This window comes from Chiroxiphia lanceolata, chromosome 1 (assembly GCF_009829145.1).
Source record: "Chiroxiphia lanceolata isolate bChiLan1 chromosome 1, bChiLan1.pri, whole genome shotgun sequence".
Taxonomy (NCBI): Eukaryota; Metazoa; Chordata; class Aves; order Passeriformes; family Pipridae; genus Chiroxiphia; species Chiroxiphia lanceolata.
Window position 1 is genome coordinate 90,912,939 of NC_045637.1, and position 16,082 is coordinate 90,929,020.

The 16,082-nt window shown below is 41.8% G+C and overlaps 1 protein-coding gene across 7 annotated transcripts in view; it reads left to right on the forward strand.

Annotated features, from left to right (window-relative positions):
* The window catches only part of PHACTR1 (phosphatase and actin regulator 1), a 308,888-nt gene that overhangs the window by 276,623 nt on the left and 16,183 nt on the right, over window positions 1-16,082 (forward strand). For all 7 annotated transcript variants that reach the window (XM_032710975.1, XM_032711209.1, XM_032710889.1 and 4 more), the window contains 2 exons: window positions 7,423-7,478; window positions 12,394-12,455. In XM_032710975.1, coding sequence (XP_032566866.1) covers window positions 7,423-7,478; window positions 12,394-12,455 — 118 coding nt within the window. The remainder of the gene's footprint in view (window positions 1-7,422; window positions 7,479-12,393; window positions 12,456-16,082) is intronic.

The following is a 16,082-nucleotide window of genomic DNA, read 5'->3' on the forward strand; positions in this document are numbered from 1 at the left end:
CTAGTACTCAAAAATATCCCATTTTTATTGTTCCAAAAATACATTCTTGAATTAGATACATAGTAAATTCCCTCTTCTAAAAAAGATTGTTCTTTGTTTCCTACTGCAGTTGTTGGATATTTTGCTCTTGGGACTAGAGATAAGAGATTTGAGAAGTAATGCTGCAAGGCTCATGTGGTGTAACTATCTTTATTCAACCTTTTTTTTTTTTCTTTTAAATCATTTAAACTAGCATGACTATATTTTATGTGAGCATCCAGCATTTGGCTGAGAGGTTTGATGTTAATAGAACAGTACAGTAATGAAACAGGGGAGGCTCCATTTTAAAGCTTGGGGTGTGAGACATGAACTTTATGATCGTGCAATGTTCCACATATCAATAGGCATTTTGCAGTTAGTATTGCTTAAAAGGGGGCCAAAATCTGAATTTGTGTGTCTATCACTGCTTGGCATTATCTTTAGAAAACAAATTAACTGATTCCTTGGGAAAATGAAGGTGTCTGCATTGTGATAGTGGTCTAACGAAAGATTGATGACTTGGATATGTCATTATTCACACTGTTTCTGCTCAGACTTATAGGGCTATCTAGTCATTCCTTTATTTCTTTTAATGAAATACAGAGTTCATGGTCCAAGATGATTGTTTTATTTCGGTATTTTAAAGAAATATATTCTGTATGTGACAGGCAAGATTTTGACTTTATGCAGACATAATGAATTGTCAAAATCTACATTTTGAATACGACTCTCTTTTCCCAGAAGACCTAATCTGAACAGACAGTTCTTTCTTGGGGAGCTTGTAACTTTCCCAGGAATAAGTCAAAACCATAATAAATCAATCCTTCAATCAGCTGGAACAGAAAAGGTGGCATCATTTGAGTCATAGCTCAAGAATGGATTCACATGGGTTAAAGAACGGGAAAACGAATTGGTCAGTTTTAGGGTTTTAAACAAAGGGCCAGCTTGGTTATGTTTTTCACTATCCACAGATGCTTAAGCAAGCAGAAAATTTGCTGATTAGTTTTCCCAAAAATCCTCACTGCAATCTAGACTAGTCAGAGCTTTAAAGTCTATATTGAAGCTGTTTCTCAACACAAAATCAAGTCTGGGATAAGCATAATTTTGAGGGGTAGTAAAAGACTGCTTAGAGCCTAAATTAAAGTCTGAATAATTTTAGTTGTAAATCTGATTTTCCTGTAGAGCCCAGCTGGAAACATGACTGCAGATGTGTTACGGGAACTGTAATTTGGTTGGCTCACATTCCAGACTGTTCTGTATTTCTTGGACTGTACTAGTGCCAAGCAAAAACATTGCTTCTCTCCTCCAGGATATGGGGCTGATGTAGCTATCCTGGATCAGACAGTCCAGTCCAGGGAACAAAATGGGATTCTGAAGCAGAAGAAGTACCTTGCCAGTAAGGCACCATCAGAAGGTACTTAGATCTTCAACTGATACTTAGCAGTTTTTTAGATTTTCACCAAAAGCAAGTGCTTCCTACCAGAACTGTCTAACTACTTCTCCTCTAAACTCTGCCTCAGTGGTGCTTCACCCATTTTCCCAGGGATGAATAGAGGTCTCTGCCCACTTTGGTCTGCTCTAGTCATTACCACAGGCTTCTTTATAACTGCAGAAGCACCACCATCTCCCAGGGGCTGAATATTTAAAGTCAACAGGGAAGTGGAGAGCAGTCATTACATGATTACTGAATCATGGCAAACATTCCTTATGGTTTTATTGCCCTAATTTCTCAGGAAAATGAGTTATAAATTATGTTATCATGACTGATACCAGGAGACTTGTCACACAGGAAAGAGAGCTTAAAGGAAGAGATAACATATCCTACAGATTAGCAAACATCTTAATGGAGACTAGTACAGGAATTTTATTGGCGTGAAAGTCTTACACTCGCTTTTTTGGGTAAGGATTTTCTATTTAATATGCCTTCAGTTCATTCATTCATTGATAAAACTGTGTTTAATCCCATTTTATAAATCCTGTTTAGGAGAATGATAATTCTCTGTAGGCTGGCAATATCTGGGCTCATACTTCAGAGAAAGTGAACCTCCAGGTTTACAATGATGTTTTGCTCATTGCGCAGTGATGTAAGAAAAAGAGGTAGGTAGTTCATTTCTACTTTCTGATAACAATTAACTGGCAGAAGCAAATACAAAATTTTCTTCTCCTCCATTTTTCTCTTTAAATATTCCGTACTTCGCATGGGAGTGCAAAGAGCCCCTGCTAGCCTATACTTCATCAAAACTGCTTTGCTATCAGCATTATTATTGGGGAAGGCAAGGTAAATTAGACAACACTAAGACTCTTTACTCCAATTGAATTTTCCTCATGTTTAATTATATAGTTGATGTAAATCAGCGCAGTTCTACTGGGTTCGGTCATGCTCATTTATGCCAACTAAAGAGCAATGTGACAAGTAGTTCTTTGTAGCAGCTGGGATTCTCACGTGCCCAGCTCAGATTTACTCCTCTCTTATAGCGATCTCTAGGGTAGTGTGAGCCCAGTTGCAGCTGATTAAAAGAGATTTGCATCTAAAGAAAAAATTCAGGAGTTGCTCAAGAGGTTATGCCTCGCTGTGCTCAGAAGTTATTTTACATCAGGGTCACTTAAGTCGTGAGGAACAGCTGTGGCATCATGGCTTGGCTCACAGATGTCTTGGGGATATCCTGGACACCTCACCATGCTGCTGTGTGCTCCGTTGTGACCACCGGTGACCTGTTTGCCCATCAGTCCTGTTCCTGGGTCATACACACCAGATGTCACCATTCAAGTGCTGGAGAGCTGCTAGGCTCTTCCTTTTGTATCTGCAAACAGTCAGAGTTAATAAGCCTGGTAAGTATATGGAGAATCATTCTCCAGCAAGCCCAGTATTATATCCAGCCATTATACTTGCAGATGACCCCACCCTAGGCTCTTAAATTTTCTTGTTCTCTGGGCAGAAGATGAATTCCTGGTACCCAGAAAACACACAACCAGAATTATCTTGTTCACAGGATATCAATGAGGTGGATGGCATTAACCAGCTCTTAGAGCTCATCCACAGCAAAACAAGAGATCAGGGAGAGAAAATCCATGACTTCTGGTAGGGGACAGCCTAGGCAGCCAGGGGCATCTTGCTTCAAAGGTGCTTCCAGACAAAAGGGCTGCAAAACTCTGACCTGAAGGCCTACAACTGGTTGGCTGCTGTCATGAGAGCCCCCTGGGAATGGCCACACTACAGAGCAGGGTAAGCATCACTGTATACTTCATTTAACTGTTTTGTAGTGCCCAGGGAAATGTACAGCCAGTTTTTTCTTTTATTGCTCCTGCAGGACACTGCCACATGGACCAGAAACTTTTCATTCTGAGTTCTCAGTTTTCTGGCCAGGCTCCAAACAGTAGCATCCATCAGTGAAAATGTTGCCTTCCTTTCCTCTTGCTCCCTGAAGAGATTACACCCCCATCAGCCAATATTTTAGGTCTACAGCAATTGATTTTGCACAATTGTCCCTCCTGCCCCTAAACTCCTACTCATCCACCATAATATGAACAACCTAGCCCAGAGCAAATTCATAAGAACAAACAAACAAAAATATAAAAACACCCAGAAAATAAGCCCCACCACACATTGTCCTTGTGAAGAGCTGCTCAGCTCCTCTTGTCTAGTACAGGAAGTGTGATGCATTTGATCATACAGAGCATTAATTCAGAAAATTGGTTTGCTGTCAAGTTTGTAAATGTGAGCAAACTGTTTTATTTTTCACTGACAATCTCATTTGGATATTACTTTTTCAGTGAAAGCCTAACAAGGCTTTCTTTATGTCACCATAAATCTTGGGAAGGTTTTCTTTGTAGTAAAACCTTTGTCAGTCTATTTGCAAAACAGTTGTTATCAATACTGCAAAAACATATAAAGTGTTAACCAGGCAATACATTGCAAAGCACAAATTGTAAAAAGCTTTCCTGTCCCTTTTAATGCCTGAAGCAAATTGCAAAACTGCAGAAGTGGCCCAGTGAGGGTCAGGCATGTCCACACGAGATTTTGAATACAGAAAGTGCTGTTAAAGGTTACTTGTTAAGGCCTGTCTTGCCTGTTTCTTGGTTAGACACCTGCACTCACTTAGCTTGATGAAACAGCCAGAGTTACCTTTCTGATCAACAGCAGCACCACCTCCCATTTGATTCTTAGTTTTCATCAGCAGATCTGTTCTTTTCCAGGCAGCCTTCATGGCACCAGGATCCTTCCTCACATTCCATTTTCTCCTCTTTATTCTGATTGTGCTGCTAATGAGACACTTTTTTTCTGACCTGTGGCCTCTTGACATCCCCTGTGATGTTAAATGAAAAAAGGCACAGCAGCAATTCAGCAATCAAACTGCTGAAATCAACCTCTGCAAGCTAGGTGGGCTTCATTAACAATTTTTTTTTCTGGGCAGCACAGGAGGGAAGGTAGAAGAGGGAAGCTATCACACCTAGTGTTTGCCAAGGTCAGAGTGGTGCACTGGAGATGGTGTACTGAAATTTGATGTGAAATAAATATGTCTTCACAGTCATAGTAATAAAGCAATAGCTGCCTACTTTCCTTAATTTAAGATATCTGTAACAAACATCAAGATTTTCAAAGATTAACTGAGAAGTTAGGAGCAGTTCAGTGTCTGGCAAACCTAGAAATTAAGAGGCAAAGTAAGAACTAAAATGGCACTGTTCTGAAGAGCTGGTGGAGTTGTTTGTAAAGCCCCAACGTGGTTTAGGGGCAGAAGTCACTGTAACAGCATGAGAAGAAATCAAATTAAATGAGCAAGAGACCAAGAAGAGAGTTAATTGTGAGAGCTTGGAAGGAAGGGCTGGGGAAGGGGTTGGGTTTGTTTGAGGAGCTTATCAAGGAGGGACTTAAAACAAGGGAATCAGGAGCAGGCTGTCAGACCATAAGGATGATGGAAATGAGGATGTAACAGCAGTTCATGGACATGAAAGCAGACACCAGTACTGGAGGCCAGGAACCTCCACAGCTTCTATTTGTTACCTTGTTCATCCTCCAGCAGTGCTTCACTGCTTGCACTGTAAGGACTAGTTATGATTTTGTTCCACTACAAGGGTACCTTATCTTTTCCTACTGCCTAAGTCTTGCTATTAAAAGTTCTTGGGATTATAAGAACCCAAAAGTGATTGACAACCCATGAATGCAGATAGCTTCAGATCTCCAGAATTAATCTATCCAAACTGTCATGGCTTTTTCTGCTGTGTAAGTGCATCACTTAAAAATGGAGGTCATCCTTTAGGCAGGAGCACTCTGCAGCCTGAAAAGGGTGGATAATAGGTTCTGTACAGTAATTCGACTATTGATGGGGAACACAGGTATTCTTGGCTGGCTTTCACTAGGGGCCCTACCAGGCAGTGTGGGGAAGAATCCCATGATCTATAGGTCCTGAGCAGCACAAGAGTAGAGGGTGCATATAACAAGTTATATAACAACAGCTTGGAGGAAATCTCTGTCCGCTTGCGTGAAAGCCATGACACATTGGAATGAAAGCTTAGTTTAAATGCATCTACTGCATGGCAGGTACTCCACTAAACACGTGGAAGACTTGGTCCTTTTTGCAAATCACCTGTGTAGGTAGATAAAACTTCTGCCTTCTGTTAAAACGTTCCAGTGTGAATTGTTCATGACAGAACTGTCAGCTGAGTCCTTCAATCCCTGTATTCTTGGAAAGAGGAGGACCTTTTTGGGAGCATTTTCTTCAGACCGATTTCTCTTTTTACCTGTTGTGTGATGTTTGTTTCTATAGAAGCCTTCCACGCACTGGATAGCTGGAGTCCATCCCTTACATCCCTCTGAAATTTCAAAAGCATCAAGGTGCAGGGGATTAAAAACTTAACACAGTTCCTGCAGACACACATGCTGAGGATAAAAGTAGCAACTTTTTCTCTTCGGTTCTCATCTGTTGCTAGAAATAAAGTCGTTTTAATTGCTTCAAAGTCCTAAGGTGAAGTCTCCGATTAGCAACAGCTACTGTATCTTAAAGATAGTAAAAGAGACAAAAGGTGAGAAAGAGACAAAACTCCTGACTTTGAATTCTGCACTGGAATAGGACAGTGTTCTACTGCTTTGTTTTCATGGTGTAATGTGCTCCCAAAGGATGTATGGCTGGTATCACTTCTACTGGTGGAAATCTTCAGACTGTGTAAAATCAGCTGCCTTTAGTGCTTTTGCCTTCAAACAGCTGGTTTAGCAGATGGGTTCCTAACCACTGCTTGTGCTTCATTCAGCCCTGTGCAACCTGCAGGATGTGAAGGCAGGGATATTGAACTGGTACACATGAGCTCATGGCTCTGGAGAAGGTTGGGGATGTGTGTGCATCAGCAGCTCAGCCCCTGTGTTGTGAGGAGCCAATGTCAAATATCTCTCATCCAGCCTTGCAGAGACAGCTCCATTTCAGTGAGCTGCTGTGCCCTGGGTTGGAGGAAGCATTCGCTGCAGAAGATAAAGCCATGCAGCCAGCGTTCGTATCACGTTTCCTATCAGTACCCAGTAACTGACAGGGAAACTGATGGTCCAGCTGGCAGAGACTGGGGCCCTCAAGCTGGGAATGTCTCTGAATGAGCATGTCTGAAGGAAGAGGAGGCTCTATACTGTCACTGACATCATTGACAAAACTCCCATTGACTCGGATAAGAGTATGAGGATGCCCAACAGTGCTGACTTCTGATGTCATCTCCCTGGTTTCCTTTGTTTTCCAAAGACCCTTTTGTGCTTGCTTTATATTCTGAATATTCAGATCGTTTCTATGTACAGAGTCTGCATTTGTAATTAGATTGCGGGTTTAGTGACCTTATTATGTACAGGTTGATTAGCAAGACACATTGATTCTTCAATATAAGATTTAATAAAAGTCACAAGAGGAGGAGGCAGAGGAAGAGGGAAGTGAGTGTGCGGAGGAGGAGGAGGACTGCTATTGTTCTGCCCTCAGCACTGCCAAACAGTCCCTTGTTTTTTCTGTGGACTGTCTGTGTGTTGAAATGCTGTTTGAACAAATGGGGCACAGTCAGGAGGCTGGTGAGAGGGCAGCGAGAGGGTTAGCTGGATCTTAGCTAGAAATACTTGCCTGAGTCAGGAAGCAGGCATGGAAGGAAGGAAATTAAGTGAAGACATCTGTGTGGCTTAGCTTTCAGCAGCTCTGCCTGGGGTAGGGGTGGGAGAGTCATGCCTAAGATGACATAACGTATTTTGTCTTTCGTGAGTTGAAAACAGAGGAAAATGCAAGAGCGAAGCATGGTCTGTGTCACGCATGGTTGGGGCATACCAACTACATAATGGAGCAGTGTCTGTGCTTTCTGCTCTGCCTTTCACGCCCCAAAATAACTCTTCAAGACAGAGAACTGAGGAGAATGTGATATGGTCCAAAAACTGATCTTGGACTTTTTTCGCAGACGACTGAGCCAGAGGCCAACTGCTGAAGAATTGGAGCAGAGGAACATACTGAAACGTAAGTCGTGATTCTGCTGATGTTTAACCTGAAGCCAGCTAATTTGGGTTAGTTTTGATGTACATTTGGTGTTTTTTATAAACATCAACTATTCTGTGTATGCATCATTAAAAATAATTAAAAATAATAAAGGGCATCATAAATGCAATTAAGCATGGAAGTCTGTAACAACAGCTAGAGCCGCAGAAACAGTTCTTTAAAATCAGAGTCAGTAAATCTGCAAGAATGAAAAACCTATGGGGAAAAAAGACCCAGATGCTGAACGATGTTCCAAACAGTCATCCTGAAAAGTCTATTTTATGTGGTACTTACAGAGATGAGCATCCCACTGTAAGTTATTAAGGGCATAGCTTAATTAGCTTTCCTAAAAATCTTCACAGCAATCTACACTAGCTGGAGCCTTTATTTAATTTAAAAAAGAATGCAGTGTGACTCGGGGTTATTTCCTGAATGGTCTCCTGAAACTCTTCCTTTAAATCAGCCAAAAACTTGCTGGTAGATCCTCAACATGTAATATTTTAAAGGGACAAAATACCGTTTAGAGACTCTGATCCAAGTTAGGTTAGTAGATACCTTGCCACCAGCTTCAAGGGAAGCTAGACTGAGTCCAAATTTCATAACCTCATGAATGAACAGGAAAAAAATGGCAGTTTCTTTACTCACATTGAAGTGGTTTGAATATTAAAAAACAAAAAGGTGTTCAACTTATTGTTGTTACTCTGGAAACAGAAAGCAAAATAAACAAGTTCTTGCCTTTTTAAGTTAGTAAATGCATAATTCCAGGAAAATTTTAAAAAATCAATGCAGAAAAAAAGTATTCCTTAATGATACTTTATACATAATGTCTCCTTCTCTTGTTCAAATAACTGCATTGTATAGAATCATAAAAATGTGTTAGCAGAAGATTAATTCCCTGAAAATTAGCAGAATTCATTGATTAAATACTTCAAAAACAAATTCTTAGCAGATTAATGATTAATGATAGTGTTAATGCCCAGCATCTTTTTTTTTCTGTTCATGTTATGACACATGGCAGACAAAGAGAATGTGGCACTGTCAGTGCAAAGAGGAGAAAAGACTAAACAGCAGAGTGGTATGGGCAACCTTCAGTCTGCCAGAAAAAGCCCTCTCTTAACAGCTGTGCTTGTGCTGTCTACCCCTAACTCCCATAACCTACTGCTGGAGGAAGTCAGGGGCAGAACCCAGGGAAATAGTTGGCACATCCAGATATGATTGTCTCACAGGCAGGTAGCAGAACAGCTGGAGGAGGGGGGACGTGCAACGTGACTGATGCCAGGCTCAGGCGAGGAGGGACAGAGGCCAATTCTCCGGGCAGCTCATGCTGTCATCCTGGGACCTGTGAACAAACACGTGTCATGCACCACCTGGCACTGGTACGTGCCCAGTAAACACTGCCCTGGCACTAGTGAAGGTGGCTGGGGGGTGGTGGGGGTCTTGGGCAGCTGCTTTGGCAGCAATGTTTGAACCAGCATCAGCAGAGAGGCCAACACTGGGTGCCTTGCAGACATTTCTAAGGGTCATGTTGCCAAGCACAGCAGTCACACAGTGCCCTGAAGATCTCTTACATTTCAGAGGAATTATCCTCTGAGTAGCATTAGTTTCTTTTTTTAATTGAGTAAAGGCTCTTAAATGACATGGATGTTTGAAAATACCACCCTGAATCCAGAATCATATTGTATTTCCTAAATGGAATTTTTGTAGCTTGATTCCTTAGCCCAGATCTGCCCCAAAACATATGTGTCTTGGTAGACAAACAGCTTCCTAATTACAGGAAAGAGTAATGTGGTATTTCCAAGGCATTCCAATTTTTGGTGAATCACAGCAAGAAAGGAAAAAATTAAAATAGTTACATAATTAAAAAAAGGGAGCACAAACATGTTCTGTCCTTAAACAAGTAAATATAAATAGTGTCTGGTTTGTGCATCACTTTCTATCCTTCCTCTAGACTTCTGAGAAGGAGAATTATAATAAATATAATGGAGCGTAGACAAAGAGAGACTTAGGAAGCGATAATAAAAAGAGTGTGAAGTCTCTGCATAAGCAGGTCAAGCAATTTGCAATAGCTCAGTTCAGAGCATGCACACACACACACACAAAGGAAAACCTAGCAAGCTCTCAAGTAGACTAAATAGGATTTCCTCTGCACTTAAAGCTGAAATCTCCCTGATTCAAGTGTCATGTCTGGTACCATGATGTTCCTATTGCACATGTAACTGCATTATTGCCCATCCTGATGGGAAGAAATGAGGCAAAATGTTGTTGGACAGCCAGTCTTAATACATGAATTGAACACTTCCTCCCTCTGTGCTGCTTCAATAATTATGAGTTATCCTTATCGAACTACTAGGGCAAAGCATCCATTGCACAGGTTTCATTACTTGCTGATGGCAACAGTAAGATTACAGCAGTCACAGCAAGGAAACAGAGAGCAGGGACAACTGGTTCTTCAAGAGTCCTTCACTGAAGTATACCTAATTCACTGACTCATATTTAAGTCAAAGGCATGTAGTGAGAGAAGTCCAGGCCTGCAGGGTTAGTTTGAAGACTAAAGAACACTTTTTGCAGTTAATACTTGCTGTCCAAGTTTATGAGGAAGGATGTCTCAATCCCTTCCATGCACCACCCCTGTGCCACTTCGCAGATGGATACAAGTCCAGTTGTCAGCCTGGCACAGTCAGGGTTGCATAAATTTGTCACAGAAATGATGGCTGGGTAGACTCTGAGAGCCTCAGACTGTATTGGAGACATTTCACACTGGAACAGAAATCAGGCCTGGAAATTGTATACCTGCACCCACCCACCCTGACATACAGGTCTAGAGAAACACCATCTCCTGAACACATAAGATAAAATGAAGCATCAGTTTTATAGCTTCACAAGATTGGCATGACTTAACTTCAAAGTAATAGCTAAAACAAAGTCACTTTCGAGTTTTGGAAGAGAATGTATTCCTAATTTCCAGCTTTTACCTAACCAATGTCTTCAGCCTGCCTGTCTGTCTCTGAAGGTGGGTGGCTGAGCTAAGAGTGAGGAGAAAAGAAAGACATCGGATGCCAAGGACAAAAGCGAAAGGCCATAACTAAGTTTTATCCTCTGCTGCTTGCAGTTCTACTCTGACTCTCTGTGGGCTCTATTTAGTGCTGTGTCTCTCTGGCTTAATCTTACATGGATTTATTAGTGGCCCTGTTTCTGAAAGTAGGCATTTGCAGGATCAACTCCTTCAAATTTGAGACACAAAGGGAAGAAAAATATTGCTAGAGGATCAATTGCTTGAAGCGAACCCAGCTCAGTAGGGACAGGCATCACTGAAAGAGGAAAATTACATGTATCAGTGTAGGTATTCTGGTGATCACTTAAAAAGCTATCTGTGACTCCCTGCTGACTTGTGTTCTTTTTACTCCAGTATCATTCTTTCTGAAAATGTAAGCAGTATTTTTTGTAAAATGGTACTTAAAGATCAGAAGTGTAGTATGAAACATCATAACATTGAATGGCTCTTTGTTTTGCTGGAGGTTTCCCAGTCCTGCTGAAGTCAGTGAGCAGTTGTGATAGACCCATCAGCCTGTCCTGAGCAGCAAGAAACCTGGTTTCCAGCCTAGCCCTTCTCACCTGCTCAGAGGCCTTTGTGGTCTCTAAAGTTGAGGTCTCATTTCTGTGTGGGGAAAGCCCAAATTTTGTATGCATTGGTTTGAAGCACTGCATCCCCTCCACTGTGAGCAGACTTCTGTTAAGTTCAGAGCTCCATATATTATTTCTGGCTTGTTGCAGTTGGTTAGTGGGAGTGCTGACTTGTGCTCTCACAGCTGAAGAAGCTACAGCTGGTGGTTTGTTACTGCCACTCTGCCAGAGGTGTCTGCTCTTTCCACAGGCTCAGCAGAGAGGAACTAATCTCCCCCTTGAGTTTAATTCAGTCCAGAGTTGAATAATTTACATCAAGGCACCTATCCTAAACTGGCCTTTGAGGTCCATAATCTCCCCTGCAGAGTTATTCCTGCCTGAACTAGTCCTGTCTGAGTGAAAAGCAGATCACAGCAGGGGCACAGAGTACTTACTGGAAAAACTGATGAGTTGTGTTTGCTCTTACCTGTTATGTGCTGGGATGATTGGAGTAAGGAGCATTTCAATCATCAGTGAAGCAGTGGAAATAGATCCTAACTGGGATTTTAGTGACTTTTGGTAAAGTTCAATAGAAAGACATGCCTGCTCCTAAGCTGAATAAGAGTTGGCGTATTCAAATGTTATTGTCCTCTTGAGGGAGAATAATTGAGGTGTGTCCTGGTAAGAACTTGTAGCATGGGATCTTTTGGCTTAATGTTGAAAGTGAATTGCCCTAGGATATGCTTTTATGCTCCAATGTGGTGCTGTGAAGGCTCATGATGGAAGGGCACGCTCTCCTTAACTCTGCTCAGGTCATGGGAAGTAACACAATTTGCCTGGCACCTCTATTCTCAAGTTTTTTTCTATTATCTCCAAAAAGTAGCTGCAAGAAATTATTCTGTGGATGAAAAAAAAAAGGATGTGTTTCTTTTCCAACCATTGACCTTGCAGCCTTGCAGAATCCGACCATATCGTAGCTGAACCCCTTGAGGCTACCAGGCCTGTGGGCAGGGAGATAACATTTTCTGAAGAGCTGGCTCACTGCCCAGCCCTTCTAGAAAGTGACACACATGAAGAGGTGCCAACATGGGGAAAGGAAGGAAGCTGTAAGCTGTTTTATGAAGCGTGTGAAGAAGCACAGTGGCTACAGATCGAGGACGTTCACCAGACCCAGAGGGATATACTGTGCATCAGAGAGGTCCTGAAACATTAATATACTGATGGAAAGGCTTATTTTGTTGCATACTGCGCATGCCTGATGAGTTCACAGTCTGAGATCCTTGTAAATCTTTTACAGCCCGGAATGAGCAAGAGGAGCAGGAGGAAAAACGAGAGATTAAGAGAAGATTAACACGTAAGGTGAGAAGTAACTTGGATCCTATTATGACACTACTGTAACTTTCTCCCTACTGCACAGTTGTTTACCTTTTTCCTTTTCCTCTTCACCGTTTTCACAAGTAGAGCGTGAAAAAAGTCTTAAAAGAAATTTTTAAAAGAAATCAGCAGCATTACAGGGTATAAGTCCACAGAGAGTGAAGGGAACCACTTTGCAGGCTATTGCTGGTAACATTTCAAACAGGACAAAAGATCTAGTCTTCATCACTGAAGGAGCTTTGAATAGTGAAGGATAGAGAGACCAGCATTTACAAGGACCAATTCTCCTTGTAATTGTAATGGCTTCTGCAGACATTAGAGAGAGCAAAGTTAAAACAATGCTGATTGCATTTTAAAATTCCATCACAAAACCCCCCATAAACTGGGAACTAAACATTTTCTGGAAAGGGAGATTGTCAATTGAGGTATTTAAACTAAATAGAGACAAACATTTGCAAAATTGTTTTCTGCACTATACACTATCTTGTATTGGCAGGGAAGGACAAACAAAACACCATCATTTGGGTTTGGTTTTCCTGCCATTTGAAAGTCATTTACTCTTCAAACTGAAGAAGTCATTTCAGATACACACATTCAGTTTCACAGCTGGTGTAAATGTCAACAGATGCCCCAATTTACATGGTGAACAATCCATCCTGTTGTTGCAGATAAACTTTATTTCACCACTGACGTATTTCCTATCTCCAGAGGTGGAGAAAGCCCCCTAAAAACTCACATGCTTGTGAAGCAGCACCATTCCCTTCCTGTACAATTTTAGGTGGTTTAGTCTTTTTGACGTATGTGATCACAACTTTGATGGTATAAATAATAACAAGGAAAGGGCTCTAAATATGCATGGAAAAGTTACATTCAGAGAACTGGATTGCCTTCTTCCATGGTTAAAAATCTCATGCCCTAGAGTTCAAGTAAATAGGCAGATTTATTGGTCACCAGTGGGGGGATACTGCTGTGTCTGCACGAGCTAAGATTGCGGCCCAGAGAGCTGTATTATTATTTTTAAAACACTTAAATTCCTGGCCACAATGACAGGGATGGTTTTGCATTCCCTCATAGCACAGCCTGAAAGAAAAGATCCTAACTGCATTGCAGATGTTTCGTGGGACATAGGCTCTGCACAAAGGCTAGGAATATGGTTTTTACCAGGCTTTAAATTTCCCTGTACATCGAAGGGTGAACATCTGCAGGAATCCAATCCAAGGCTTGATGCCATTTGAGGAACTGCTGTAAAAGATAAAAACCAAAGCTACCCATACTCAATCTGCTGCCTAAGAACAGAGGGCTTGCTACCTGAGCTGGCATCATCACCATATGGTTCCCATCCTCCACTACTTTGTAGGAAAGGTACAAAGCACATGAACTGTCTGCTGCAGGCAGGAGCCACAGCCACACGCTCAACTAAAACGCCCAGGCTGCCACAGTATTGCAGCAGTGTCTGCTCCCTGAAACCTCAGCAGTTTTCTGTAAGATTTCTTGCTTTGTCTTGTTTGCACTTCTAAACAGAAACAACGGGAAGAGCAGCATCAGTTCAAGTCCCTGGCAGTCAGCCCTTTAATGTACACACCCCTGTTCCCAGTCACATTCGTTTTAGCCTTTTTTTGGCCTCCTCCCTAGTAAAGATTTTTCTCCCCAACCTTTGTAAGGTTGGTAGCAACCCGACTTAGTATTGTTGGATTTGGATCATCTTTTTAAGCCGTTGTAAATTGTTCTAGTGACACATGTAATTTTAATGAAAGAACCACAGGCCAGATCTAACAACAGATTTTGTTCTCACCTACCAAACCTACCACCATAAAAGCTCAGAAATCACTAGAGAAAATAAGTGAATAAACTGTGCAAGTGTTTTAGACAACAACTAGAAATGCCAACCACCTAGTGAATCGTGCAAAAATAGTTGTTATTCCCCAGCTGCATCTTTCATGAGCATGTCCCAGATGTGTCGTTGTGTTTACAGCAGAGTGGCAGGCACCTTCTGTCGGTTTGTGCTGAAGTCTTATTACCAAAGGATTTTAAACCTCAGATCAAGCAGAAGTTTAATTGAGCACAGCAACTGTGTTGCCCAGCAGCCCTTTCTGTTTGCACTGACTTTAAAGCACACACATACCCACAGGGTAAATTCAACATAAGCAAGGTGTGCCATGTTGCCTCTTTTGTATTTGTGTGTAGTTGGTCATAAGAAGGGAAGGGGGTTCTGTAGGAGCCACTGATGCAACTTTTGACCTTGCAGGATAGAAATGCTACTGTCCTCAGTTTTTGGTGGTGACATTCCAACTCCAAGGAAACAATACACTCCATCCATTAAAAAGCTGCTGTTAAAATTCCTTCAGCGCTGACATTTTGTTAGAGTATTATGATGATAAGTTGTAACATGACATACTGTAATAAGTAAGATTACCTTGCTAGGTCTAGATGCCTTATTAAAGTCAGCAATAAATATCCAGCTGAATTCATCATGTGGACAGGCAATTTCTAAAAAAAAAAAAAAGAATTGAAAAGAAATCAGGTGACCTATAGCGAGCTGCCCCTTTAAGCACTTTTCATCCTCTCAGACTTATCTAACTCCAAATTAACTGGGGATGGGGAATAGCTGCCATTCAAAGAACAAAATGGAGGCAAATGCTGCTGGATAAGTTTCTCAGTAGTTTGTGTCCCTCCTGCCCGAGGAAGGAGAGGTGAAGCGTATTTGCCTGTCACCTGAGATGCTTATGGCTGGGTTCTGCCATCCAGCCACCCCTGTCCTCTCCCTGTCTGCACCTCAGGGCCCACTGAGCAGCTTCAGGCAGATTGACTTGGAACATTTGAGTGGAAGTATATGTAGATTAGGAAGGTTTTTCTCTGAGTACTGGTCTTGACCCTAAGCCCATTTCATGAATATTAATGTGCAGAGGCCCTCTGGGAGAAGTGTTGCAGATGGGTCATGGCCAGAGGGAATTCTGGGCCCCCAGGAATTACTACTAGGAATGTATCCTCTCTGAATTTGGCTGAGCTCCAAGGCAATTAACACAAACCTGAATGCCCCTTGAGGACTTCCATTACAGAGAGAGAATCCTAGCCTGGATTACCAGGAGACATTACAAATCACTTGCAAAGAGGAATACAACTCTTCCTACCTTCTCTTCCCCTAAACGGCATCATGCTGCCCAATCCCCAGAGCTGTTTACTGCTTCCTATCACCCCACTGCCAATAGCATATTTTCCCCGAGGTCTAGCTCCAAAATGAAATATCTCAGAGTTGTAATATCGACAAGCAAAGTGGTGAGGTGTGGCTGTTTCTTAAAATCCATACAATAATCTGAAATCTTTGCTCCCATTAAATTCCTGCCCTGATACAATTTAAACTGTCTGTTCACTGTGCCTCACTGGGAAATGCCTTGCTTGGTTGAAGATGTTCAATCTTCTCCTTGACCTCCACCGGCTTGCATCAGCACAGGCTGTTGAAAATAATGAACTCTTGTGAGAGGTGGGACTCATCAGAGAGAGGTGAGAGGGAGGCAGGAGGGAGGGGAAAGGTCAGAGAAGAAAAAAAGGTTATCAGCTAATTTAGATAAACTGCATCTATAGTCAGAGGGAAAGGTCTTCGGGCATTTTAATCAC